The sequence below is a fragment of the Grampus griseus genome (assembly GCF_964374135.1).
Source record: "Grampus griseus genome assembly, chromosome: 6".
Classification (NCBI taxonomy): domain Eukaryota; kingdom Metazoa; phylum Chordata; class Mammalia; order Artiodactyla; family Delphinidae; genus Grampus; species Grampus griseus.
This window is the reverse complement of record NC_139000.1, coordinates 7782309-7807734: the sequence shown is the minus strand read 5'-3', so window position 1 is coordinate 7807734 and position 25426 is coordinate 7782309. Positions and strand designations below refer to the sequence as shown.

Sequence of the window (25426 nt, the reverse complement as noted above, 5' to 3'; positions counted from 1 at the left end):
GAGGTCTGTGTAGCTGGTGGGGCAAGAGAAAGAGGCAAAAGGCCCAATAGCCCTGATCTTATCCCACCTTCATGAAAACAATTCTAAACATGCGGATGTGTATGTGCACATGTGTGTAAAATCTATCCCTAAATTTTTTTTTTTTGCATTTTAACATCTCTGAAATCAGGCTTCCCTGGTGGTGCAGTGGTTAAGAATCCGCCTGCCAATGCAGGGGACAAGGGTTCGAGCCCTGGTCCGGGAAGATCCCACATGCCGCAGAGCAACTAAGCCCATGGCCACAACTACTGAGCCCGTGTGCCACAACTACTGAAGCCCGTGCGCCTAGAGCCCGTGCTCCGCAACAAGAGAAGCCACGACAATGAGAAGCCCGCGCACCACAATGAAGACCCAACACGGCCAAAAATAAAAACAAACAAATAAATAAATTTATAAAACAAAACAAAAATCTCTGAAATCGTTTTGTCTTATAATCAAATCAACGGTATCTTAAAGTTGATGAACTACAGCAGAACTGAGAGAGCAGTTGTGTGCACAGGATCGCCTGGGTGGGGGTAGGACTTTCACTTCTTACTTAAAGGCTTCTCCATGCTTTTTTTTTTTTTTTTTAAATACAACAAGCATCTATAGATGTACCTTGAGGACATGATGCTAAGGGAAATGAGCCAGTCACAAAAAGACAAATATTGTATGACTCTACTTATACAAAGTATCTAAAGCAGTCAAATTCATAGAAACAGAAAGTAGAATGATAGTTACCACGTGCTGAGGGGAAAGGGAGAATTTCAGAGAGGCAAGATGAAAAATTTCTGGGGGTCTGTTTCACAACAGTGTAAAAAATCTTAATACTACTGAACTGTATACTTAAAAATGGGTAAGTGGTAAATCTTACGTGCTTTTTTTCCACAATAAAAAAACCTTAAAAATCTTACAAACTAAACAAAAAATATTTTAAGTACCTGTTTTAATTATTTCATTTACGCATGACCTATGGATTTTCCACCAAGGCTGGGATATTAAAGTTTCGGGATTTTTTTCCCGGCTACAATCTTAAGAAAGAAAAAAAGGGAGAGGGGAAGGGAGGGAGGCAGGAAGGAAGGAGAGAAGTAGGGAAGGAGAAAAGCAAGGAAGGGAGAGAGGGAAAGAAAAAAAAGTACACGGAAGAAAAATCTGGAAGATTGAACCCTAAACTGTCAACAGGGAATAGGACTGGGTGATACCATCGTTTTCCATCTTACAGTGTTTGTATAGTTCAAGTTATTTTAAAATATAAAAAAATACCTAAAACATAACCATACAAAATGAAAGCAAGTCTTAAAAAACATTTAAAAATATTCTAGCTAATAAAGCATTCCAATGAGCCAGCATCGGGGGATATATCTAGGGTGGCCACTCTCTGAGGTGCACAGCTGGATCCATGTGTCCAGCACATGGGGCGCAGGTGTGGGGCTGCCCTGGGCGGGCCTGGCTGGACCGCAAAGCATCCGCAGGAAACAGCTGGAGTGGCTGCCTCGGGCAGCACATGTGGGGTTTGCAGCTGGTGGGAGATGCCCCCTCGCCCAAGGAGGAGTGGGGGGTAGGGGCCTCACAGGGGTAACTGGGTAAAAGAGTTCACGGGAGGGCCCTGAACCCCAAACTAGGAGGTGGATTTGGTCCTGACCACAGTGGGAAGCCAGTGAAGTTTTCAGAGAAAAGCTGGCCGTGATGAGGTGTCTTCAGGAAGTTAACTTTGGCCATGAGTGGAGCGGTCTCGGATGGGTCCCATCTGAGGCGGTGAGAGCATGTAGGGTTGAGGACTAGACCCTGGACCTCCTGCCCTCATCATCCTCCATCAAAGTCCTACCTGCTGACGCTGAACCGAGCTTTCCTAGGGTCCACTCCCAGCAACCGGCCCCTCTTGACTCCCTCCTGCTGACCTCCCCTTCATGCCCACCAGTGGGGAGACAGGAGAGCCACAGCATTCTGGGAGAAATTCCCCCTAGAAACCTCTGCCTGGACCCAGATTCCCAGAAGCCTTTGCGTGGGGCTGGAAGTGTGTCGTATCCCCATATCCCCTTCCCATGCAGGGCCCTAGGCTCCCCACATAATGACTTTGCCAGGAGTCTCATCCCTCGGATACTGTCTGGTTGCCCCAGGCCTAGACCCTGCCACCTCCCAGCCTCCTGCCTATCGTGCTGCTGTCGGAGCAAGGATGGCCTCTCCTAGCAGGAAAGATAGAGGCTTTGCCCCGCCTCGGACTGGCATTCACAGCCTTCTGCCATCTGGCTCCAGGTGGTCTCATCTTCCACTGTTCCCTCCTTCTGCGGCCCCGCTGCCTACTGAGCGAGGCCGTGGGTCCTCCCACTAGGCTTCCATTCAGGCCCTTCTTCCCACCTGACATCCGCTCCCTCATCAATCGCACCTAACACAGCGCATGGCACGTGGCCACCTATTGAGCCAATGTATACATGAACTGAGACAAATGCAGGGGCCATTCCCACTGGCCAGCTCCGTGGCCCCCATCCCGCTGGCCCAGTGCCCAGGAGAGCTCTTTTCCATCTCCAGCAGGCCACCTGCCCTTGTCTCACAGTCACCCTTTGTTAGGTCTCCGCTCCCAAGGGCATCTTATCTTCCTAAACAGGTTGTAATCTCCCCGAGTCACGGACCCGCTTGCTCTTGCCAACCTGGAGTGAACAAGCCCTTTAGCTGAGAGGACAGAGGCAGCAGTGAGGGATCCACAGTTCACACGCCGCCTGGCCCAGGGCTGCAGCCCTGCCTGGCTCCCTCCTGCCAGGGCCTGAAGGGTCTTCAGCTCCCTGCCCTCAGCAACACCCCCCTGCAGCCAACCTCTGACCCCATCACCTGCCTCTCCCCTTCAACCCTCTGCTCTGGGCTCCTCCATCCCGTCCCCCACAGATGCTTCTGTGACAGAAATGTCCTCTCCCGGCCCCCTTCTCTTCCTGCTGGAAGCTCTTCCCCAAAACCTCTGCAGGAATCTTCCTCTGGAAGAACGTCACCTCCTCCAAAGCTATGCTCGCGGCGCCCTGTGTTGCTCTGTGTGGCCCTTACTGCCCTGAACCTGTCGTGGGGCCCCTCCCCTCCCTCTATCCTGAGCTCCTTGAGAGCAGTGTCTGGTCTCAACCAAGAGGGAACTGGGGCTCTGAGAGGGGCAGTGACTTGCTCAAGGTCACACAGGCAAGGGGAGGCCAGACTGGAAGAGCCAGGTGGGCTTGGCTCCGGAAGCCCACGTACCTCCAGCCCCCAGGGCTGCCAGGTCTCCACCCAAGCTGTGAAATGCATGACTCATTGGCCAGCTGACAAAGCTGGACATCCTGCTTGTGTGTGGGCGTCCAGCACGGACAGTGTGGGCACCGTCCCGACGGGGCCCGAAGTGCAGGGCCAGAGAAAGCGGAGCTCGAATCCAGAACACAGGAAACGCAGCCGGAGCTTAGGTGTGTTTATTCCTGTACAAATCATTACAAAACCAAGTCTAGGGTAGTCGCCGGCCCCCACCCCTTGCCCCAGTGTGCAATGGCTCACTGCGGGTCTCCGTCTCCTCCACCTGACTCGACCCATTGCACAGCCTCCTCCAGTCTTCTCTTCAAGACTCCAGAAGAGCAGGGATTAAACCCACCCCACTGAAGTCCAGCAATAAAGTGCCTGATGGAGAGAGAGGGGACAGAACACAGGCAACAGCTCCCAGCCCCCTAGGGCCTTCCCAGGCCCAGCCAGGGGAGACCCTTGGACTACTCCAGCAGCTGTAGACAAAGGGGCTGCAGGAAACCTCAGTTGGGCTGGGATCCCCCCTCTCTCAGCCCCAAGGGCTCCTCCAACAGGTGGAAAACCTCACTGCTGGATGGCAGAAAAGGGGGCCTGGCTCTTTAAGAGCCACGCTAATGGCAGCTGGGTGGAAGGGCTAGGAAAACAGCTGAAGGCTTGTCCCTTCTTTCCAGAGTTCCCCAAAGCCTGGGAGAGTTTGCGCAAAAACATCCTCAAGTTTCCAGGAGGAGGTGGGGAAGGGAACCTCAGACTCTCAGAGAACTGAGCCCCCCGGCAAGGGGTGGTGGCTGGTGAGGTCCAATCTTGACAGAGGACAGACCCAAGGTGGTCGTTGGAGGAGGTGGGAGGGTTCTCAGACTCTAGAACCTGACACAGGCAGAAGGATGCCCAGAGAGGGGGCAAGGGGTCTGTCCAAGGCCACTCACGGCAGAGCCAAGACCCGGACACCTGCCTCCCACGCCTGGAACCCCCCGAATCCCACAGATGCCCCTGCCTGGGCTCCATACAGCTTCCACCGCCACACAACCTCTTTCTGGCTCTGGGGAGTGAGGGGACGACACGAGTTCCCAGCTCCTTGGGACAGGACCCCACTGCCCCAACCAATAGGAAGTGACTTAGAGTCCATCCTGAGACTCTGAACAAAGGCCTCATGGGAAACGACACGACATTAGCCTCGGATTACTCAGAAATACCCTGACTGACTATGCTCAGACCCTGACTGGACAAGAAATACCCTCGACACCCGATTAACCACATAGAAGCCCAAATCCCTGATTGGCCAAGAGATACCCCCAGGCCCTGAACGGCTGGAGATTATATCCTCTTCAAGGCCGGAATGGCCAGAAGACACTCTGACCAGCCTTGATTAGCCAGACGATGGCCCTTGGTCGAGCGGCTGGGCGGAGACCCACTTCTCCTGTGTCCCTTGTGAGAGTCCCACAGGCAGGGTGGCCTAGGTCCAGGAGGGGTGGGAGAAGGTGATTCCGTACAGCTGCGCCCAGGACGAGAAGACCCTCTTTTCCGTGATGAAGCGGTGGTGGTTGCCCTTGCGGCTGTGCTCATTCTGGATGTAGGTGACACACTCGTCCGGCCCCTTGGGCTCATAGTAGTGGTAGGGCATGCGCTGCAGGCGGGGCCGCTGGCTGGGGCAGAGCAGATGGGGCCATAAGGGCAAGGTGGGCACCAGCAGGACCCTGCCCTTTCCAGCCCCTGACCTGCTATAGGGCCTCAGTGGGGGAAATCCCTGCCCCTCCCTGGGCCTCAGTTTCCCCATCTGTGAAATGGGTGTAGGATGGACTAGGTGTGTGACTCTCAAACTTTTTTTTCCTTTTTTTTTTTTTTTTTTTTTTTAAAATGCAGTGGAAACTTTTCCTTTCCCCAAGAGGGTGGCAATATGGGGTAGTGGTAAGGACTGTGGGCTCTGGAGCCTGGCCCCCACCCCTTACTGTTCGTGGGAACTGAGGGCACTCACAAAACGTCCTGCTCAGTTTTTCTATCTATGAAATGAGAAGAATAGTGCACTTATCCCTTAGGGTCACTATAAGGAGTAAATGAGATAATAAAAAGCCATGCTTGGTACACGGTCAGCACTTGGTAAAAAACAGCTGTCCCCTGCTGGGCTTTTCATATAGTAATAACAAAAATGGTTATTATCAATATACAAATTCTGGACTCTGGCTAAGCTTGGGATTGAGGCTCCTGGGGTGGCTCTAAAGAGCCTAGATCTCGGCAGAGCAGTTTGAATTCTATAAAATAGAGGCCCTTGAAGGCACCCCAGCCAAGGTTTCTGGGACCCCAGCTCCACCCTGCGGCCAATGGCTGGGCATCGCCCTGGGGGTGCTCACCTGCAGTAGTCGGGGGGGACCATGCCATAGACGTGCACATGGTCACACAACTCCACCGCAATCACCATGGTGAACCAGCCTGTGCTCAACCACGAGTGGGACTTTTCCCTGGGGGCAGAGAGGGGTCACGATGAGGGGGCATGCAGGCAGGGAGGAAGGGTCAACCCACACAGGGTTTTCCAGAACTCCCCCCACCCACTCATGGGGCCTTCCCCCCACTTCAGTCACCCCCTGTCCAGCCCTGCTGTGGCAGCACGGGCAAGCTGGCAGAGGGCAAGCTGTCTGGACAGAGATGAGGGGTGTGGGGTCTGCTCCTTTGAGGGGAGGAATAGGAACACAGCATGCTGGGAATTAACTCCTGGGGAGACTGGTCACACCTGGGCAGGCTGGGAATAACCATGATCACAGAGCATGGTAGGTAGAAGCAGTTATGTACATGCTAGGAGAAAACTCCTAAGGGGAGACTAAACAGAGAAGGTGATGCCGGAAGTGACCACAAGTTCAGAGCAAGGCATGGAAAAAGTAACCAAGAACCTCAGGCTGTGTGCCCACTACAGCAGTCGCTAGCCACGTGCGGGCACACGTGAACACTTGACATGTGGTTAAGATGTGCAGTCAGTGTAAAATACACACTTGATTCCTTAGATGGTATGAAAAGAAGAATGTAGAATATGTCACTGATCGTTTTTGATACTGATTACATGTTGAACTGAAAATATTTTGGATATATTTGATTGAGCGTGGTTGTTTGAAAAGTTTAAAAGAAAATAAACCTCTCACAAGACTGACAAAGAAGGGAGAAAAGACACAAATTACCAATATCAAGAATAAAAAAAGAGGATATCATCATAGACCCTGAAGACATTAAAAGAATAATAAGAAAACCGCAAAAAAAGACATACATGAATTTGACAATTTAGATGAAATGAGCCAATTCCTTGAAAACCACAAACTACCAAAACTCACTCAAGGTGAAATAGATAACCTGAATATCCTATAACTCTTAAAGAAATTGAATTCATAGTTTAAAATCTTCTGAAAAAGAACTCTCCAGGCCAACAGTTTCACTGGTGAATTCTACCAAACATTTAAAGAAGAAATAAAACCAATTCTACACAATCTCTTCCAGAAAATAGAAGAGAAAATATTTCCAATTCACTTTCTGAGGCCAACATTACCATGATACCAAAACCAGGCAAAGACATACAAAATAAACTACAGACCAGTATCTCTCATGAACATAGATACAAAAATCTCAACAAAATACTGCAAATCATGTCTAGCAATATATAAAAAGAATAAGACACCCACAACCAAGTGGAGTTTATTCCAGAATGCAAAGCTGATTCAACATACAAAAATCAATCAATATAATCCATCAGATTAATAATCTTAAGAAAAACCATGTGAGACAATTCTCCAGCCTGTGGAAGGAAAACCACATTCACAGAAAGACAGCCAAAATGAAAAGGCAGAGGACTTTGTACCAGATGAAGGAACAAGATAAAATCCCAGAAAAACAACTAAATGAAGTGGAGATAGGCAACTTTCCAGCAAAAGAATTCAGAATAATGGTAGTGAAGATGATCCACTACCTTGGAAAAAGAATGGAGGCAAAGATCGAGAAGATGCAAGAAACGTTTAACAAAGACCTAGAAGAATTAAAGAACGAACACCTAGAAGAATTAAAGAACAAACAAACAGAGATGAACAATACAATAACTGAAATGAAAAATACACTAGAAGGAATCAATAGCAGAATAACTGAGGCGGAAGAACGGATAAGTGACCTGGAAAACAGAATGGTGGAATTCACTGCCACGGAACAGAATAAAGAAAAAAGAATGAAAAGAAATGAAGACAGCCTAAGAGACCTCTGGGACAACATTAAACGCAACAACGTTCGCATTATAGGGGTCCCAGAAGGAGAAGAGAGAGAGAAAGGACCCAAGAAAATATTTGAAGAGATTATAGTCAAAAACTTCCTTAACATGGGAAAGGAAATAGCCACCCAAGTCTAGGAAGCGCAGGGAGTCCCAAGCAGGATAAACCCAAGGAGAAACATGCTGAGACACATAGTAATCAAATTGACAAAAATTAAAGACAAAGAAAAATTATTGAAAGCAACAAGGGAAAAATGACAACATACGAGGGAACTCCCATAAGGTTAACAGCTGATTTCTCATCAGAAACTATACAAGCCAGAAGGGGGTGGCACGATATATTTAAAGTGATGAAAGGGAAGAACCTACAACCAAGATTACTCTACCAGGCAAGGATCTCATTCAGATTCGATGGAGAAATCAAAAGCTTTACAGACAAGCAAAAGCTAAGAGAATTCAGCACCACCAAACTAGCTCTACAACAAATGCTAAAGGAACTTCTCTAAGTGGGAAACACAAGAGAAGAAAAGGACCTACAAAAACAAACCCATAACAATTAAGAAAATGGTAATAGGAACATACATATCTATAATTACCTTAGACGTGAATGGATTAAATGCTCCAACCAAAAGACACAGGCTCACTGAATGGATACAAAAACAAGACCCATACATATACTGTCTACAAGAGACCCACTTCAGACCTAGGGACACATACAGACTGAAAGTGAGGGGATGGAAAAAGATATTCCATGCAAATGGAAATCAAAAGAAAGCTGGAGTAGCAATACTAATATCAGATAAAATAGACTTTAAAATAAAGAATGTTACAAGAGACAAGGAAGGACACTACATAATGATCAAGGGCTCAATCCAAGAAGAAGATATAATAATTATAAATATATATGCACCCAACATAGGAGCACCTCAATACATAAGGCAACTGCTAACAGCTATAAAAGAGGAAATCGACAGTAACACAATAATAGTGGGGGACTTTAACACCTCACTTACACCAATGGACAGATCATCCAAAATGAAAATAAATAAGGAAACAGAAGCTGTAAATGACACAATAGACCAGATAGATTTAATTGATATTTATAGGCCATTCCAACCAAAAACAACAGATTACACTTTCTTCTCAAGTGCCCATGGAAGATTCTCCAGGATAAATCACATCTTGGGTCACAAATCAAGCCTCAGTAAATTTAAGAAAATTGAAATCATATCAAGCATCTTTTCTAACCACAACGCTATGAGATTAGAAACCAATTACAGGGAAAAAAACGTAAAAAACACAAACACATGGAGGCTAAACAATATGTTATTAAATAACCAAGAGATCGCTGAAGAAATCAAAGAGGAAATCAAAAAATACCTAGAGACAAATTACAATGAAAACATGATGATCGAAAACCTATGGGATGCAGCAAAAGCAGTTCTAAGAGGGAAGTTTATAGTGATACAAGCCTACCTCAAGAAACAAGAAAAACCTCAAATAAACAATCTAAACTTACACCTAAAGGAACTAGAGAAAGAAGAACAAACAAAACCCAAAGTTAGTAGAAGGAAAGAAATAATAAAGATCAGAGCAGAAATAAATGAAATAGAAACAAGGAAAACAGTAGCAAAGATCAATAAAACTAAAAGCTGGTTCTCTGAGAGGATAAACAAAATTGATAAACCTTTAGCCAGACTCATCAAGAAAAAGAGGCAGAGGACTCAAATCAATAAAGTTAGAAATGAAAAAGGAGAAGTTACAACAGACACCGCAGAAATACAAGGCATCCTAAGAGACTACTACAAGCAACTCTGTGCTAATGAAATGGACAACCTGGAAGAAATGGACAAATTCTTAGAAATGCACAACCTGCCAAGACTGAACCGGGAAGAAATAGAAAATATGAACAGACCAATCACAAGTAATGAAATTGAAACTGTGATTAAAAATCTTCCATCAAACAAAATTCCAGGACCAGATGGCTTCACAGGTGAATTCTATCAAACATTTACAGAAGAGCTAACACCCATCCTTCTCAAAGTCTTCCAAAATACTGCAGAGGAAGGAACACTCCCAAACTCATTCTATGAGGCCACCATCACCCTGATACCAAAACCAGACAAAGATGCTACAAAAAAAGGAAATTACAGACCAATATCACTGATGAATATATGTGCAAAAATCCTCAACAAAATACTAGCAAACAGAATCCAACGACACATTAAAAGGATCATACACCATGATCAAGTGGGATTTATCCCAGGGATGCAAGGATTCTTCAATATATGCAAATCAATCAATGTGATACACCATATTAACAAATGAAGAATACAAACCATATGATCATCTCAATAGATGCAGAAAAAGCTTTTGACAAAATTCAACACCCATTTATGATAAAAACTCTCCAGAAGGTGGGCATAGAGGGAATCTACCTCAACATAATAAAGGCCATAGACGACAAACCCACAGCAAACATCATCCTCAATGGTGAAAAACTGAAAGCATTTCCTCTAAGATCAGGAACGAGACAAGGATGTCCACTCTCACCACTATGATTCAACATAGTTTTGGAAGTCCTAGCCACGGCAATCAGAGAAGAAAAAGAAATACAAATCGGAAAAGAAGAAGTAAAACTGTCACTGTTTGCAAATGACATGATACTATACATACAGAATCCTAAAAATGCCACCAGAAATCTACTAGAGCTAATCAATGAATTTGGTAAAGTTGCAGGATACAAAATTAATACACAGAAATCTCTTGCATTCCTATACATTAACAACAAAAGATCAGAAAGAGAAATTAAGAAAACAATCCCATTCACCACTGCAACAAAAAGAATAAATACTAGGAATAAACCTACCTAAGGAGGTAAAAGACCTGTACTCAGAAAACTATAAGATTCTGATGAAAGAAATCAGAGATAATACAAACAGATGGAGAGATATACCATGTTCTTGGATTGGAAGAATCAATATTGTGAAAATGACTATACTACCCAAAGCAATCTACAGATTCAATGCAATCCCTATCAAATTACCAGTGCATTTTTTACTGAACTAGAACAAAAAAATCTTAAAATTTGTATGGAGACACAAAAGACCCCGAATAGCCAAAGCAGTCTTGAGGGAAAAAAACGGAGCTAGAGGAATCAGACTCTCTGACTTCAGACTATACTACAAAGCTACAGTAATCCAGACAATATGGCACTGGCACAAAACGAGAAATATAGATCAGTGGAACAGGACAGAAAGCTCAGAGATAAACCCACGCACATATGGTCACCTTATCTTTCATAAAGGAGGCAAGCATATACAATGGAGAAAAGACAGCCTCTTCAATAAGTGGTGCTGGGAAAACTGGACAGCTACATGTAAAAGAATGAAATTAGAACACTACCTAACACCATACACAAAAATAAACTCAAAATGGATTAGAGACCTAAATGTAAGACCGGACACTATAAAACTCTTAGAAGAAAACATAGGAAGAACACTTTTTGTCATAAATCACAGCAAGATCTTTTTTGATCCACCTCCTAGAGTAATGGAAATAAAAACAAAAATAAACAAGTGGGACCTAATGAAACGTAAAAGCTTTTGCAAAGCAAAGGAAACTATAATCAAGATGAAAAGACAACCCTCAGAATGGGAGAAAATATTTGCAAACGAATCAACAGACAAAGGATTAATCTCCAAAGTATATAAACAGCTCATGCAGCTCAATATTAAAAAACAAACAACCCCATCAAAAAATGGGCAGAAGACCTAAATAGACATTTCTCCAAAGAAGACATACAGATGGCCAAGAAGCACATGAAAAGCTGTTCAACATCACTAATTATTAGAGAAATGCAAATCAAAACTACAATGAGGTATCACCTCAACACCAGTTAGAATGGGCTTCATCAGAAAATCTACAAACAACAAATGCTGAAGAGGGTGTGGAGAAAACGGAACCCTCTTGCACTGTTGGTGGGAATGTAAATTGATACAGCCACTATGGGGAACGGTATGGAGGTTCCTTAAAAAACTAAAAATAGAATTACCATATGACCCAGCAACCCCACTACTGGGCATATACCCAGAGAAAACCATAATTCAAAAAGCCACATGCACCCCAATGTTCATAGCAACACTATTTACAATAGCCAGGTCATGGAAGCAACCTAAATGCTCATCAACAGACAAATGGATAAAGAAGATGTGGTATATACAATGGAATATTACTCAGCCATATAAAGGAATGAAATTGGGTCATTTGTAGAGATGTGCATGGATCTAGAGACTGTCATACAGAGTGAAGTAAGTCAGACAGAGAAAAACAAATATCGTATATTAATGCATATATGTAGAACCTAGAAAAATGGTACAGATGAACCAGTTTGCAGGGCAGAAATAGAGACACAGATGTACAGAACAAACATATGGACACCAAAGGGGGAAAGCGGCAGGGGTGGTGGGATGAACTGGGAGATTGGGATTGACATATATACACTAATATGTATAAAATATATAACTAATAAGAACCTGCTGTATAAAAAATAAAAGTCAAAAAGAAAAACCATGCAATATCAATTGATGCAGAAAAACATTTGATAAATTCAATATCCAGGAATGATTAAAAAAAACTCTTAGCAAACCAGTGAGAGAAGGGAACTTCCTCAACCTAATAACTTCCTCAACCCATAGCTTCAAAAACCTACAGCCAACATCATATTCAATGATGAAAGACTAAACACTTTCGCCCTAAGCCTGAAACCAAGGCAAGGATGTCTACTCTCACCACTTCCAATACAATTCAATGTTATACTGAAAGTACTAGCCAGTGCAATAAGGCAAGAAAAAGAAATGAGGGCATGTAGATTGGAAAGGAAAAAATAACTGTCCTTATTTGCATGTCCTTACATCATGATCATTTGCACAGAAAATCCCAAAGAATCTACAAAAGTCTCCCAGAACCAATAAGTAAGTTTAGTAGGATTACAGGATATAAGGTCAACACACAAAAATCTATCATATTTCTATATACTAGCAATGAATAATGGGAAACCAAAAAAAAAATTTTTTAATGCTATTTACAATATCTCCAAAAATTTTTAAATATTTAGATATAAATAAAACAAAATACTTACAGCATCTATATGTTGGACATATTGAGTTAAGTAAAAATATATTGAATTTAATTTCACTTGTTTCTTTTTACTTTTTAAATGTGGCTACTATAAAAATTTTAATTACGTGTGTGGCTTGCATGATGTTTCTATTGGATAGCACTGGCTTAGCTTTTCTAGGGAGATTAGTCAGAGAAGGGCATACTGAGGGTGATGTAGCCTTAGAACAGAGCATGCTGAGAACAACAGTGTGCTTAAAGTAAGATGTGCTGGGTATGGTCAACACTTTCCATGAGGCATGCTATGGGGCAGCTCTCCTAGAAAGATGCTAGGAGTGACTGTGCAACCTTAGAGTAGAGCATGCTGGGAGCCCTAGTCTCTCAGAGCCATTCACGCATCCCGGGGGAGACGAGGCCATGCAGAGCGTGTTGGAAATGACTCATGCTAAGAGCTGGACATGAAGCCAACTCCCCTAGGAAACCTGACCACAAGGTGGCAAGAAGTGACCACACCCTCACAGCAGTGCATGCTGGGAGCAAAAGGCCCTCTGGGCGGAGCGTGCTGAGAGGGAGCACAGGACTGGCCAGAGGGAGCGGGCAGGAGGTTGGTACCTGTCCTTGCCTGTCTCACTCCGGAAGAGGTCATCAAACTGGCGCATGCGGCCAAGAGAGACGGCGTAAGCCTCCATATTGGGGAACGCCAGGCCTGCCCGCTGGATGACGCGCACGAGGCTGCCCTGGGGCTTCTGCATCTTGTTTGGGGGACCCCAGAAGATGAACACGGTTTCAGGGGTCCGGTTGACGAACTCCTGGGGCCTCCGCAGCACACGGAATACGCTGGAATGGGCCACTACGCGGAAGGTGGTCTTGTTGCCCACGTCGGCTGAGTAGCCCGTGGTGGGTGCGTCATTCATGCGGATTGTGCACTCGGCCCGCTCGATCTCAGGGCCCAGCTTGGTGCCCAGCAGGTGGCTGGAGCTGGTGACAATCACACACTGGTGGCACCGGGAGGGCAGAGTCTGGGGGGGTAAGGAAAGCCAACACTGTTATGACCACTCAGTGCCAGGCACTGTGCTCCGTACATCCAGGCCTCCAGGAAGCAGGAATTATGATGTTCATTTTAAAGACAGGGAGACTGAGGCCCATTTATGCAACATTCAACAAATCTTTATAGCAAGCTGGCTAATGGCCAAGTACAAGGGACAGAACAATGAACAAAAGAGACCCCACTCCTGGCTTCAAGAAGCTCACGGTTGGGGAGACACGGTGTACAAGTAAACGATAAAATAATGCCAGGTGGTAAGTTAAACACGCTGGGAAGGAAATAAAATGGGGGCAGGGGATCAAGAGTGGCAGGAGTGAGAGCTGCCCTAGAAAAGTCACCTGGGGAGGCCTCTCTGAGCTGACACCTGAAGGATGAAAAGGAACCATGCAGGGGAAAGTATTCAAGCAGGAGAAACAGCAAGACCAGAGGCTCTGATGTGGGATGACCATGGTGTGTTGAGAAGCAAAAGAAGGCTGCTCAGTGGGGGCAGAGTTAAGGAACAAAAGAACAGAACAGCCATGCAGGGATGTCCCCAAAGTCATACAGCAGAGGAGTGCAGGGCTAGGATTTGAACCCAGGTCTATATGGCCACAGAGCCCCAGGACCAACACACTGTATGCAAAGACCCCGAGAGATTTATGAGGGTTTTAGTGAGGGAGGAGAGAGAGGTAGGCAGGGCCTGGGGAGACTGCCTCCTAGAAGACGGAGTCCATGCTTGAGGCCAATAATTTTCTCCCTGACCCCAGGGAAAACATTAGGGCTCAGAGGACCACAGGGTGAACTCCAGAAACACAACCTGAGTTTCATGGTTACCCAAGGCCAACAGAAGCCCCAGAATGACTGTTGGCCTCTTGACACAGCTGTAGCTCATCAGGCATTGGGGCAATTCCCTGGCTCCTCCCCTCCCTTGCTGTGTGGCCTTGGGCAAGTGACTTCACCTCTCTGAGCCTCACAAGGGAGATAACGCTAACCTCACCGGGCTGGTATGAGGATTACTGCTGATCACAGTGTTCAGTGCACAGCAGGCAACTGACAATGGGCAGCCGTTACTGTTACTGTTGTGTTGTCAAGTACCCTAGTGTCCTACTCCAAAAGCCTATGTAGACTCCCACACAGAGACAGCGATCACGGAAAACCAGAGAGACTTTTCCAAAGGGATTCTGACTCAGGAGACGATAGGATATTAGCACTAAGGCTGGGACCTTGGAGAAAACTGAGGCCCAGAGAGAGACAGGGTACTTGTCTGAGGTCACACAGCCAACAAGGGGCTGAAGGCACTGGACTCGTGGGATTCACCCTTTCCTTTAGGAGGGATGGTGGAAGCAGAGAGAAGAGGTGGAGGAGAAGAAGGAGGTGGGAGCAGCGATGGTGGGCAATGGGGAGGATAAGTCTCCAGGCAGCTCCCAGGGAGCTTCCCAAAGCAGCTGCCCTACCTTGTTGCCGAGAATGGGGATGTAGCCATCGGTGATGCTCCACTTCTTGAGGTTGACGGGCCGGCGGGTACGGCCCCGCAGGGAGCCATAATGAAAGACTTCGTTGGCACTGTTGGAGGTGTAGAGGATGAGGATGGTGATGAGGGCAAAAAGGATCACGAACACCGCTGAGCGCTGCTCCTGGAGAGGGGAGAGGCCAGTGAGGGCCCAGCTGCCCGGCAGGCTCCTTGCCACCTACCACGCCTGCTGATTCCTGCTCTTTATTCCAGACCAGTTCGGGCACTACCTCCCCCAGGAAGGCCTCCTCCAGCCCCCTGAGCACCGCCTATCACTGCACCAATCACGCTGCATTCAAAGAGCCATCCCCCTCAATTAAACCATGAGTTCTGAGGGCTGGGACTGAGTCAGCTTTGCTCCCCCCTGTATCTCAGCTCCCAGGGCTGGGCCCAGAGCACAGAAGGTTCTCAGGCTTTGCTGGATGAGATTGGAAGTGTGGGTCAGAAGGATCCTTCCAGTTGCAGCTGGAAGGATGCTTGGAGACAGGTGGGACATTCCAACGCGAGGGTCTAGGTCTTCCCCCAAACAGTAACTCTTTATAGATGTTTACCATTCATTTAAACCTGAAGGGAAAGGATCTGGTCAGGAATCAGGATGCATGGGTAGTCAGTACACCAACATATGGCAAAGGGCAGGAAAGTGATATCCGAAGTGTCCACTGGTATTTATTTGCCTGGGGTCTGCAAGGCTAGGTGGGACCCGGGAGTCCTGGCTTCTTGTGCTGAGCCCCCTGGGCTGGTTATTAATGTACTGCTTCTCAGCTCCAGGTTTACTCTTTTTGCCTGCTCTGTGAAAACGGATCTGGGCCCTTTACAGGTTTTTCCTTGCCAGCGAACTGCGTAATAAACTGTCAGTAGAGGGCGCTGGAGAGACATGTCAGGAGGAAGGGAGTTTGCTTCCTGGTTCTGGGGGCTTTGGGCCTGGTGCTGGTGCACTTGCTTCTACAGTGCGCATGGCTTCTCCCATGGCCAGCAGCTTCCTCCAGCATCCAGCCTCAGGCAGTTTTGAAGCAGAGTGCCTCTGATTCCTGCTGCGACCACAGCTTCTCCAGAGTTGCGCTCATGTGGCACACTTGACACCAGTAACACCCAAAAAACGTAAGCTTCCCCTCCCCGGAGCAGTTTTATCTGATGCTTGAAGTGTCTCTTGGGAGTTATCTCTTGTGAACAGCCTTCCCTGTAGCCTAGCAGGTGGATTTATGACAACTTCCACAGCACAGCCCCACAGTGAGTTCTCTGCCATCCAGTGGGCCAGAGCTGTACCCTCTCCAGCCCAGCAAGGCCTGGGTCTCAACCCTGGGTGTGGTAGCAGCTCCTTTTCTTTGGGCCGTGCCACACGGCTTTCAGGATCTTAGTTCCCCAACCAGAGATCGAACCTGGGTCCCAGAAGTGGAAGCACCAAGTCCTAACGACTGGAAATTCCCAGTAGCTGCTCCTTATACCTAATATCCCTGTATTCTGTAGCGTTCTAATCCCCTGTTACTCCAATGCCCAATTAAAATTAGTAATTCTTTATATTAAACTTTCTCTATTCAAATTACTGAGTGGTTTCTCTTTCTGGATTGGACCCAGACACACTCAGATCACCCCACCCCCAACCCCCAGGCTCTGCCAAAGCTGTAGTGCAGCTAGGAAAGGGGTGTGCAGGGCCAGGCACATAGTAGGTGCTCAGGAAAGCATAAATGAATGGATCATGGGAACCCTGAAACCCTCAGAGTGATGCTCACAATATCATGTCATTTTTGACTCTGACCACTGCCCCCTCTCCCAACCTCCCGTTCACCTTCACTCCTCACCCCCACCCCCTGCACAGCACTCCACAGTCACCTTCTCGGCCAGCCCTTTACCACAGATGGACCAGTCAAGTCTAGGAGGACAGAGGTGGACCTGGGCCCAGAGAGAGGCAGGAGCTTGCCCAGGCCACACAGATCAGTGGCCACAGCAGGGCTCACACCAGGGTCTCCCAGGCATCAGCAGCTTCTCGGCAGGGAAGAGAGACTTGTAGCGCCTGGGTCTGAGGCAGGTCCAAAGGAGCCCATTTCACGGAGGGAAATAAGAAGCTGAGATGGGGACAAGAAATGAAGGGAGACTTACTTTGTTGCTACTCATCTCTCTCCGGCGTCTGCTGAGGGGCAGGGGCCAGCGTCCTGCAGGTGGCCCAGGGGGCAGGGGTGTGGGGTCACACCTACAAGCCACAGAAAGAGTTATGGCCTGGGTGCCTTCCCCCAAGTCCAGCTGGTCCTAGGCTACACCCTCCCCACCCCTGCCAGCCCTCCTACCCACCCATGACTTCAAGGCTCAGGGCTGTACCCATTTTGCAGGTGGAGACACTGAGGCCCAAAAAGGGCAGGAACCGGCCTGATGTCATACAGCCAGGTGGTGGCAGAGCCCTGCCTCTGTCTCTGCCCGTGCACTCTCCCACTCTGCTCGAAGGCAGCTGGCAGGCCTAAAACTGGCTCCCTTGCTGGGGGGGCCTGCCCCCCACCCAGCAGGAGCCCCATTCACACGCCTACTCTAAACCCTGTCTTATGTTCCTGAGGCCTGGGAATAACATTCCTTGTAGGTCCCCAAACTCCTCTAAACTCATACCCTTCCAGGTCTTGCATAAACTGGCCCCTCTGACTAGGACATCCTCCACAATGTTGTTCACGCCCACTCATCCTCCCAGCCTGAGGTGGGCCAGGAATGTGCCCTGCGTGCCACCTCCCCGCTGAGAGCTCTCTGAGGTCGCAGCTGGCACAGGGCCTCACATTCTCTGCTGTGTCTCCAGAGCCCTGGAGATGGGTGCAGGAGGACTGCTGAATGACTTCATTCTTATCTTTTTTTTCCCCTTTGACTTTGTTCATTAATAAGATCTTGGGGGTTAAGGGCTCAGACTCATCTGTCCAATGGTTATAATCACAGCCCCACCCTGGGGCGCAGTGGGGTCCGGGACCATACAAGCTCAGCTCTGCTCCTCACTCCCCAACGCCCCCCGCCCATCCACGCACGACGCAGCTTCTCTGCAGATCTCAATTTCCCCACCTGTCAAAAGTGAGTAAGTACTTGTGTCCAGCCACCTCCAGCCGATTCGAGGCCAGAAGGCACTAAGGGAAGGAGAGTGCGCAGAGAGAGAAACTGGGGCCCAGGAGCTTCCCAGCTCCGTCCTTCCCTCCAGGGGCCTCCCATCTCCCGCCACTATCTCCGCCCCCTGACCTAGCAGCTGTTTACTCCTACACCGCCACCAGGAATAGCCAGAGAACCCCAGGCTAAAGGAGGTGCCCCCACGCCGCTCCTGATTGGTTGGGTCTTAACTCCGCCCACCACCCAACTCCGCCCACCACCCAACCCCGCCCCCTCTCCTCGGGAGCCCCCTCCTCCCAAACCCAGCTTCAGATTTCTCCGCAGCCAGCCTTCGCCGCCAGCCTTCAAAGCTATGCAGGGAGGCCCCTAGGACACTCATCCGGACTCTCACAGGGTCCAGTCCCTGCGGCACAGATCAGGAAACTGCGGCTCATCAGAAGGGAAGAGCGGCTTGTTCTTAGATTCATAGCCCATTAAGGCAAAAGTCACCCAGATCCCTGGGCAGTCCCCATCTACCCTGACGCCTCTAGCATTCCAGCTGCCTCTCTGAGCTGAGCCTCCCCTCTCACTACCCTTTCCTTTGGATGCCCCAAGCTCCAGACACACTAGAGCACTCCAGTTCCCAGGCCCACCCCCCACTTTCCCACCTTTGCCTGAGCAGTGCCCTCAGCCAGGACCACTGTCCCCCTGGTCAGGCCCGTCACAATCCTGCTCTGAGAAGACCATGGTCAGTACAGCAACTCATGTTCAAGTGCGAATCCCGGTTCCACCACTTACTGGCTGAGGGGCCTCGGGCAAGCCATGTGACCTCTCTGAGCCTCAGTTTCCTCATCTGTGAAATGGAATAATAAGAGTAGGTAACTCACAATGTTGTTAGGAGGATTCAAGCAGATGTGGCAACGGAAGCACAGGATTTGAAAGTGCTTGATCAGTGCCAGCAGCTGTGAGTTTTGTGGTTATTCATTGTTCAAGGCCTGCCTCTCCAAGAACTTGCCAGAGAAACACTCCCCTGCCCTCTGATGCATGGCCCAGCAACTTCCCTCTAATATCAATAAATGTGGAGCCCTTGCTAAGCATCACCCACTCACTGAATCTTCCTGGCAATTCTGCACAGCAGGGGCTCTTATCCCCATTTCACAGACGAGGAGACTGAGGTTCAGAGAGGCAAAGTGCCTTGCAGAGCTGTCCAGAGCCTGCTGGGGTGCCTTATTTCCATGCTTGTTTCCAGGGAGCAGCCCAGGGCTGAGCCTGACTGGATCTCTCTCAAGGATCCCCCAGGGCTGGAACTGACCAGAGGCCACTGAGTGCGTTCCCAGCACCTGGCCCAGCACCGGAGAGCAGGACTGTTGGGAGCGACTTGCTCAGGCTAGGGAGGCAGCAGCCCAGAGCTCTGAGCCAGGATCGTGGACTCAGCCCCAAGGTGGGCCGAGCTGGAGGGCTGAAACCGTGAGCTCAGGCTATGGGGCCACACCCTGCCCTCTGTTTGGGGGCTTTGCTTCTCCCAGCTCGGGGAGTCCTCCTGCAGGCTCGGGACGCCCCCACGAGCCGCGTGGGAGGAGAGCTCCCGGGAGAAGGGGGAGGGGGGCTCCTAATTCCAAATAGGGGGCGCCGAAACCGTGGGTGCACCTAGGAGGGGGACGACTCACCCTCTGCGCCCCGCTTGCGCTGAACCCCCCAACTCCAGCACTCCGGGGGGTACGGAGCTCTAGCCTCAGCTGGGAAGAGAAGGGAGGCAGGACGGCGGCAGGGTCCCCGAGCTCTAATGGGGTAGTCAGCGGCAGGAGGCCCCGCTAACACCGCGACAGCCCTTGGGCGCGGGGACCGGGATCTCCAGGCGCGGTTGCCAAGAGTGAGTGGGTCTAGGGGAGCCCCAGGGGCCCCCATATCAATCTCCATCCCCAGCGGCTCCTGGCGGCCCCACCACCACCAGGGGCGCAGGCAGCGCCCCCCATCCCGCTGCCCGCCCCCGCGCGGCGCCAGCTCACCTCCCCCGGGGAGCGCCCGGCTCCCCGCGACCCCCGAGCCCCCTCACATGGCGCCGGGAGCCACGAGCCAGGGTCCGCGCCACTCTGGCCGCCCAGGCCCCGCTGCAGCCCAGGCCCGCCGGGTCCTAGCGCCGCCGCTCGCCGCTCTCCGGTTCAGGCCTGGGAGGCGGGCGGAGCCTTCGGGGGCCGCGGGGGGCCCCGCCCCTGGGCGGTGCAGGCGGGGATGGGTGAGGGGCGGACGAGCCCCGGCCCGGGGCACCCGAGCGCCTCGCTTACGCCTCTGGGCAGCCTGTAGTGACAACGACAATAACAACAGTCTTCCGGAGAACATTTAGTGTGGGTCAGGCCCACTTCTACCTCGCTTTATTGTTACCACGACGGGGATGGGGAAACTGAGTCCCAGAGCACACTGCGCTTGGAATCAGCTGAGTTTCTCCCTGGGCATCCCTACCTCGGGCCTCCAGAGCCCTGCACCCAGTAGTCACCCTGAGTGAACTCAGGGATCCACTCTTGGATTCAAGTTCGACCCTGCCGTCTGCTAGCCGTGCGGCCTTGGCACTTACTTACACTTCCCCTGCTTCCCGGAAATAGGGAGAACAACCTCACAGGGTGTTGTTAGGATTAAAAATGTTACATTACTTCTTATAATAATTGTGGTATTCATTACATCATTTTATGCGATAGTGAAAAATAACTTAAGTAGCCTGGACACCTGGTTAAATGAACAAAGACACAGCCCCGCTAAAATGAATGACGCAGGTCAATAGGCACCGACAGGAAGGGATGTCCAGGATATTACAGGATACGTAATACGTGAAGAAAGCGAGGTTTTAAAATGTACCTCTATAATCACTTTGGAAAACAAAGTTGGAAAATTTTGCATTCTGCTCCTAGGTATATACCCTGGAGAAATTCTTGCAAATGTATGTAACAAAGTTCATAGCAGCAATGCTTGAAATAATACAAAACTGGAAACAACTCATATAGCTATCAAGGAGAATGGAAGTTTTTAATTACATTATGATACGTTCACATGGTGAAATATTATATAGCGGGGGTGGGGGGGAATGACATGGATGAATCTTACAGACATGAGGAGTGAAAAAGCCAGGTCCTGGAAGACAAATGAAACTACACAATATACTGTTTAAGCATACAGCAGGCAGTAGGCCGCCTGTCATAGGACAGGAGATAGTTTTGCCTATCAGACTGATTAAAGTTTTAAAAGCAAAAGTCAAGAGTACAGCAGTCTCTGTGGGGAGGGATGAGGGAGAGAAGAAAGGCAGGGGTGTGCAAGTTATAATAATGAAGGTCTGGTCTTTAAGTGGGACATGTGTTCAAGAGGTTCATTATATGTGTTTTATTTTTACAAGTATAATGCATGCCTTCATTCGGGTGTAACACAGTATTTTTTTTTTTTTTTTTTTTTGCGGTACGTGGGCCTCTCACTGTTGTGGCTTCTCCCGTTGCGGATGCGCAGGCTCAACGGCCATGACTCACGGGGCCCAGCCGCTCCGCGGCATGTGGAATCCTCCTAGACCAGGGCACGAACCCGTGTCCCCTGCTTCGGCAGGCAGACTCCCAACCGCTGCGCCACCAGGGAAGCCCTAACACAGTATTTTAAAAGGTGAAAAAAAGAAGGAAGATAAGTCAAATGAAAATAGATACTTTTGCCTATCATAGTGATTAAAGTGTCAACAGTGGTTATTTTTCTAATGATAAGATTATGGGCTGCTGTCTTCTTTTGGCTTAACTGTATTTTCCAAAATTTTTGAGGTAATGGTCAATGTTTTTATATTTAAAAATTTATTTTTAATATAAAAAATGAACTGCATGTATAACATGATTCCTTTTTTTATACAACTATCTACGCATATATGTTTGCAAATGCAGACAAAAGGCTTCTGGGAGAATCCACTCAGGGCTCCTGGCAGTAGTTTCCCCTGGAGAGTGGATGTGGGGAGAGTGGGGTAGGTGCTATTTTCACTTTCTGCTTCATAAAATTCCAGGTGGTTTGCATTGGACTAATTTGGGAAGTTAATACCACTTTGTTTTTAATTTAAACAAAAGTCAGGGGGCCCCCGAGGTCCAGCCTCCGGGCCATGGAGGCACTGCCCAGCAGGCAGTACGGGGGGAGTGCAAACAGCCAGGGGTGCATGTAAGGCTTCCTGCCCCGCTGGTGTCCAGCTCCATCCGCTTCCTGAGCCTCAGCCCCATCCTCACCCCAGCCCTCCTCGGCGCCTGACCCACCCTGCTGGCCACGGGACAGAAAACCACAGAGCAGCAGGCCAGGCAGTCAGGCAGGACACCTGATGAACGGAACTGCTGGGAGCTCAGAGAACAGGAGCCCCTTGCCTGAGGTCACAGGCAGGTTAGAGGCGAGGGGTGGAGGCACCCAATCCGCCCCTCGCCCTTCTCCCAGCTCCAGGCCAATGACCTAGACTCCGGAAATAAAAGGGTGCCGCAGCCCAGCTCCTGGACCAAATCCGGACCTGGAGCTCCCCCGTCAGGCCTGCCGTGTCTCTGGGGCCAGGCTTGCTCCAGGAGGCTCTGCTCTAGGGCTAGCTTCCCTTTCCTGGGCCCCAAGAACAAGGGGGACTTCCCTGGCGGTCCAGTCGTTAAGACTCTGCACTTCCACCGCAGGGGGCACAGGTTTGATCCCTGGTCGGGGAACTAAGATCCTCCATGTCTCGCGGCACGGCCAAAATAATAATAATAACAACAGCAAAAACAAGGATACGAAAACCCACACAGCTCCATGTGTGTCGGGTGCTTTCTCCTGTGCTAATAAGCACTTTGCAAACATACCTCGCTGAATCCTTAAAATAACCTATGGGCACTGCTGTTACTCCCACTTTCCAGAGGGAGAAAGTGAGGCACAGAGAGTACAGAGGTGCCCGAGCTGGGATTCCAGCAGACCTGTCTGCTGAATAACCACAAGTCTTTCTGCCCCCTGGAAGCCCCAGGCCTGCCTCACAGGCACGCCAGGGCCTTCACGGACGGCAGGTTGCGGCCAATCCTGGCGCTGCTCCCCGACCCCGCCTGCAGCTGGGCAGCCGTCCCCGGCCCCGGAGTCGCTCCCCCATGGTCTGATGGAGGTGGCCTATGCTTCAGTCCTTCCTGCCCCAGGATGGGGGTCCAGGGTGTGACTCTCCCCTTCTCACCCCTTAGCAATCTTTGCACTGTTAGGATTCTTCCCTTCTATGGGATACTGGAAAAAACCAGGAAGTACCTGGTTCTTCTCAGACAGAGGCTAGAGTGGTCAGGCTGGCCCAGGTGACGCTGGACATGGGTGCCCACCAGTACCTAGGAGAACCAAGGTTCCTGTCCTCTTCTGGCTAGATGAGTTCCTGACCTGGCCCGAAGTTCCTTCTGAGGAGAGGCTCCTTAAGATACCTCCAGGCTATGAGACTCACCCAGCTCCCCCTCTGTCCTCAGGAGGAAGTAGGGGCCGTCCCCAGCAGGCCTGCTGAGGAGACAAAGGAGCCTGGGTGTGACAGGAAAACAGAGGCCCAACGAGGGGCTGCACACGAAGGTGCCCCAACCCCTGACACACTCCTCAGGGCTCGGAGGAGGCTCCTGTCCCCCAACTCACCTCCCGGAAGCTGCAGGAACTGCAGTGGCAGAGATGGGGGTCCAGAGAGCTGTCAGCAGGCCCAGATCCAGTCACCAGTCATCTTCATCTGCCTGGAGGAAGTAGCTGGTGGATCGTCCCTGCCGGGTCACCACCCCAGAAGGACAATATCTGGGCCAACACAGCAATAAACATCCCACCCACCCAAGGACAGGGCCAGGACAGAGATGCCTGTGCGCACTACGCCCCAAGGGCTGGGCCAGCATCTCCCAGGCAATGGAACAGGAGGAGGAGGCAACCTGCTGGGAGGGGGTGGAGTTGGAGTCCTAGCAAACCCAGCAGACCCTGGGCCTTGCAGACAGAGGATGACGCGGTGAGCAGACACAGCTGATGGGAGTGGGAAGTCTTCCTGCCCAACCACCACCTCCGAGGAGGGCAGGGCTGGCTGAGCAAGGGTGACCCCGTCGAAGACGGTGGCTCCCACATGTCAAGGGCCAGCGCTGGGGACAGGCACTTGACGGGTGCCATCTCTCCCAGTCTGTGCCAGCCCGTGAGGCAGGGACTAGTTCAGCACCTTCTACACACGAGGGAGGCACTAACCTGCCAGGGCCCGCGGCAGGAAGCAGAGCCAGAACGAGGCCAGGTCTGACTCCAGAGCCCTCCCTCTGGGCCCGGAAGTTCCCCCACCAAGCCCTCTGCCTGCCAGGTTACATTCCCCCCTTACCTCTGCCCAACGCCTACTCACAAACACTTGCCGGCTGCCGGGCCAGCAGCTGTCGCTCAGCTGCCAGCCTGCTCCCTCCCACGGGCGTGCTGCCCCCCAGCCCGGGGCTCTCCTCCCATGCCTGCAGAGGCTTCTGGGCACACCTGGCACCCAGTAGGGGGAGGCAGGGCACAAAAGGCAGGTGGGCCAGGTGCCAGGTCTCCAGTCTCTCCTGAGAAGGCTGGGGGTGGGAAAGGGACTGTCCTGGGTCACCCAGACTCCCTGGCACAGATGGCTACATGATTTGTGAGGTCTAGTGCAAAATGAAAAGGCACAGCCCTTTGTTTAAAAAAAAAAAAAAAAAAAAAAAGAATTTCAAGTGGCAACAGCAGAACATTGAGCTAAGCGTGGTGCCCCGGGGCAGTTTCTGCACAGGTCACCAGCCAATGAAGTGGCCAAGCCCTGGAGCTGGAAGCTAGAACCCTAGGCTCCATCCCAGCTGACAGCCTGGGGTCCCGGCCCTCCATTAGTCTCCTGGTGTCCAGAAGAGGGAGGGAGGGAGGGAGGAAGTTAGGAGGGAAGGAGGGAGGAGGGGGGGTGAAGCCTCCGTGGGCTTTTTCCGGCCCCCTGGTGCAGGGCCCAGACGCTCAGGCGCAGCTCTCAGACCTTGGATCGCACCCTGACTCAGCCAGGCAGCTTCATCTCACCTGTAAAATGGGCTCTAACTCTAACCCACCCCAGCGTGGCTGTACACCCTTGCTACCTGTTCACTGGTGGATGTGCTTTTCCACTTTACAGGTGACCAAACTGATACTCAGAGAAGGAAAGCCCCAAGCCTGCCCTCCTTCCTTTCTAGCAGTGTAACCAACCCCAGAGTTAACTGGGAATTTAACTGGCAAGGCCAGTGGAATCTGACCCTGGACCAGGAAGGCAACATGACATGGAAGAATTTCCTCCCACACT

General features: G+C 50.0%; 1 protein-coding gene across 6 annotated transcripts; it reads right to left on the bottom strand.

Annotated features, from left to right (window-relative positions):
- Positions 1 to 3421: 3421 nt before the first annotated feature.
- Positions 3422 to 20323, bottom strand: ST6GALNAC6 (ST6 N-acetylgalactosaminide alpha-2,6-sialyltransferase 6). 6 transcript variants are annotated; one of them, XM_082657552.1, is made up of 7 exons: positions 19848 to 20086; positions 18979 to 19033; positions 17233 to 17323; positions 15083 to 15262; positions 13217 to 13623; positions 5604 to 5711; positions 3422 to 4897 (listed from the first exon to the last, which is right to left on the bottom strand). In XM_082657552.1, exons 1-7 carry the CDS (start codon positions 20083 to 20085, stop codon positions 4573 to 4575), a joined length of 1404 nt encoding a protein of 467 aa, XP_082513678.1. In that variant the 5' UTR covers position 20086; the 3' UTR covers positions 3422 to 4572. The 6 variants fall into 6 exon arrangements, with proteins under 6 accessions (XP_082513678.1, XP_082513674.1, XP_082513673.1 ...); XM_082657548.1 differs by lacking the exon at positions 19848 to 20086 and adding an exon at positions 20187 to 20323 and having other exon boundaries at positions 4563 to 4901; XM_082657547.1 differs by having other exon boundaries at positions 4563 to 4901.
- Positions 20324 to 25426: the final 5103 nt, after the last annotated feature.

What these genes read in the sequence shown, in the direction of transcription:
- ST6GALNAC6 (XM_082657552.1), bottom strand. Translation starts at nt 20,085, where the DNA reads ATGGGGGCCCCTGGGGCTCCCCTAGACCCACTCACTCTTGGCAACCGC. An exon ending in TGCCCGAGGCCCCTCAGCCA is followed by an intron (nt 17,324 to 18,978) that starts GTAAGTGGTGGA and finishes TGTGGCTTGTAG; the next exon opens with GTGTGACCCCACACCCCTGC. An exon ending in GAGAGATGAGTAGCAACAAA is followed by an intron (nt 15,263 to 17,232) that starts GTAAGTCTCCCT and finishes TCCCCTCTCCAG; the next exon opens with GAGCAGCGCTCAGCGGTGTT.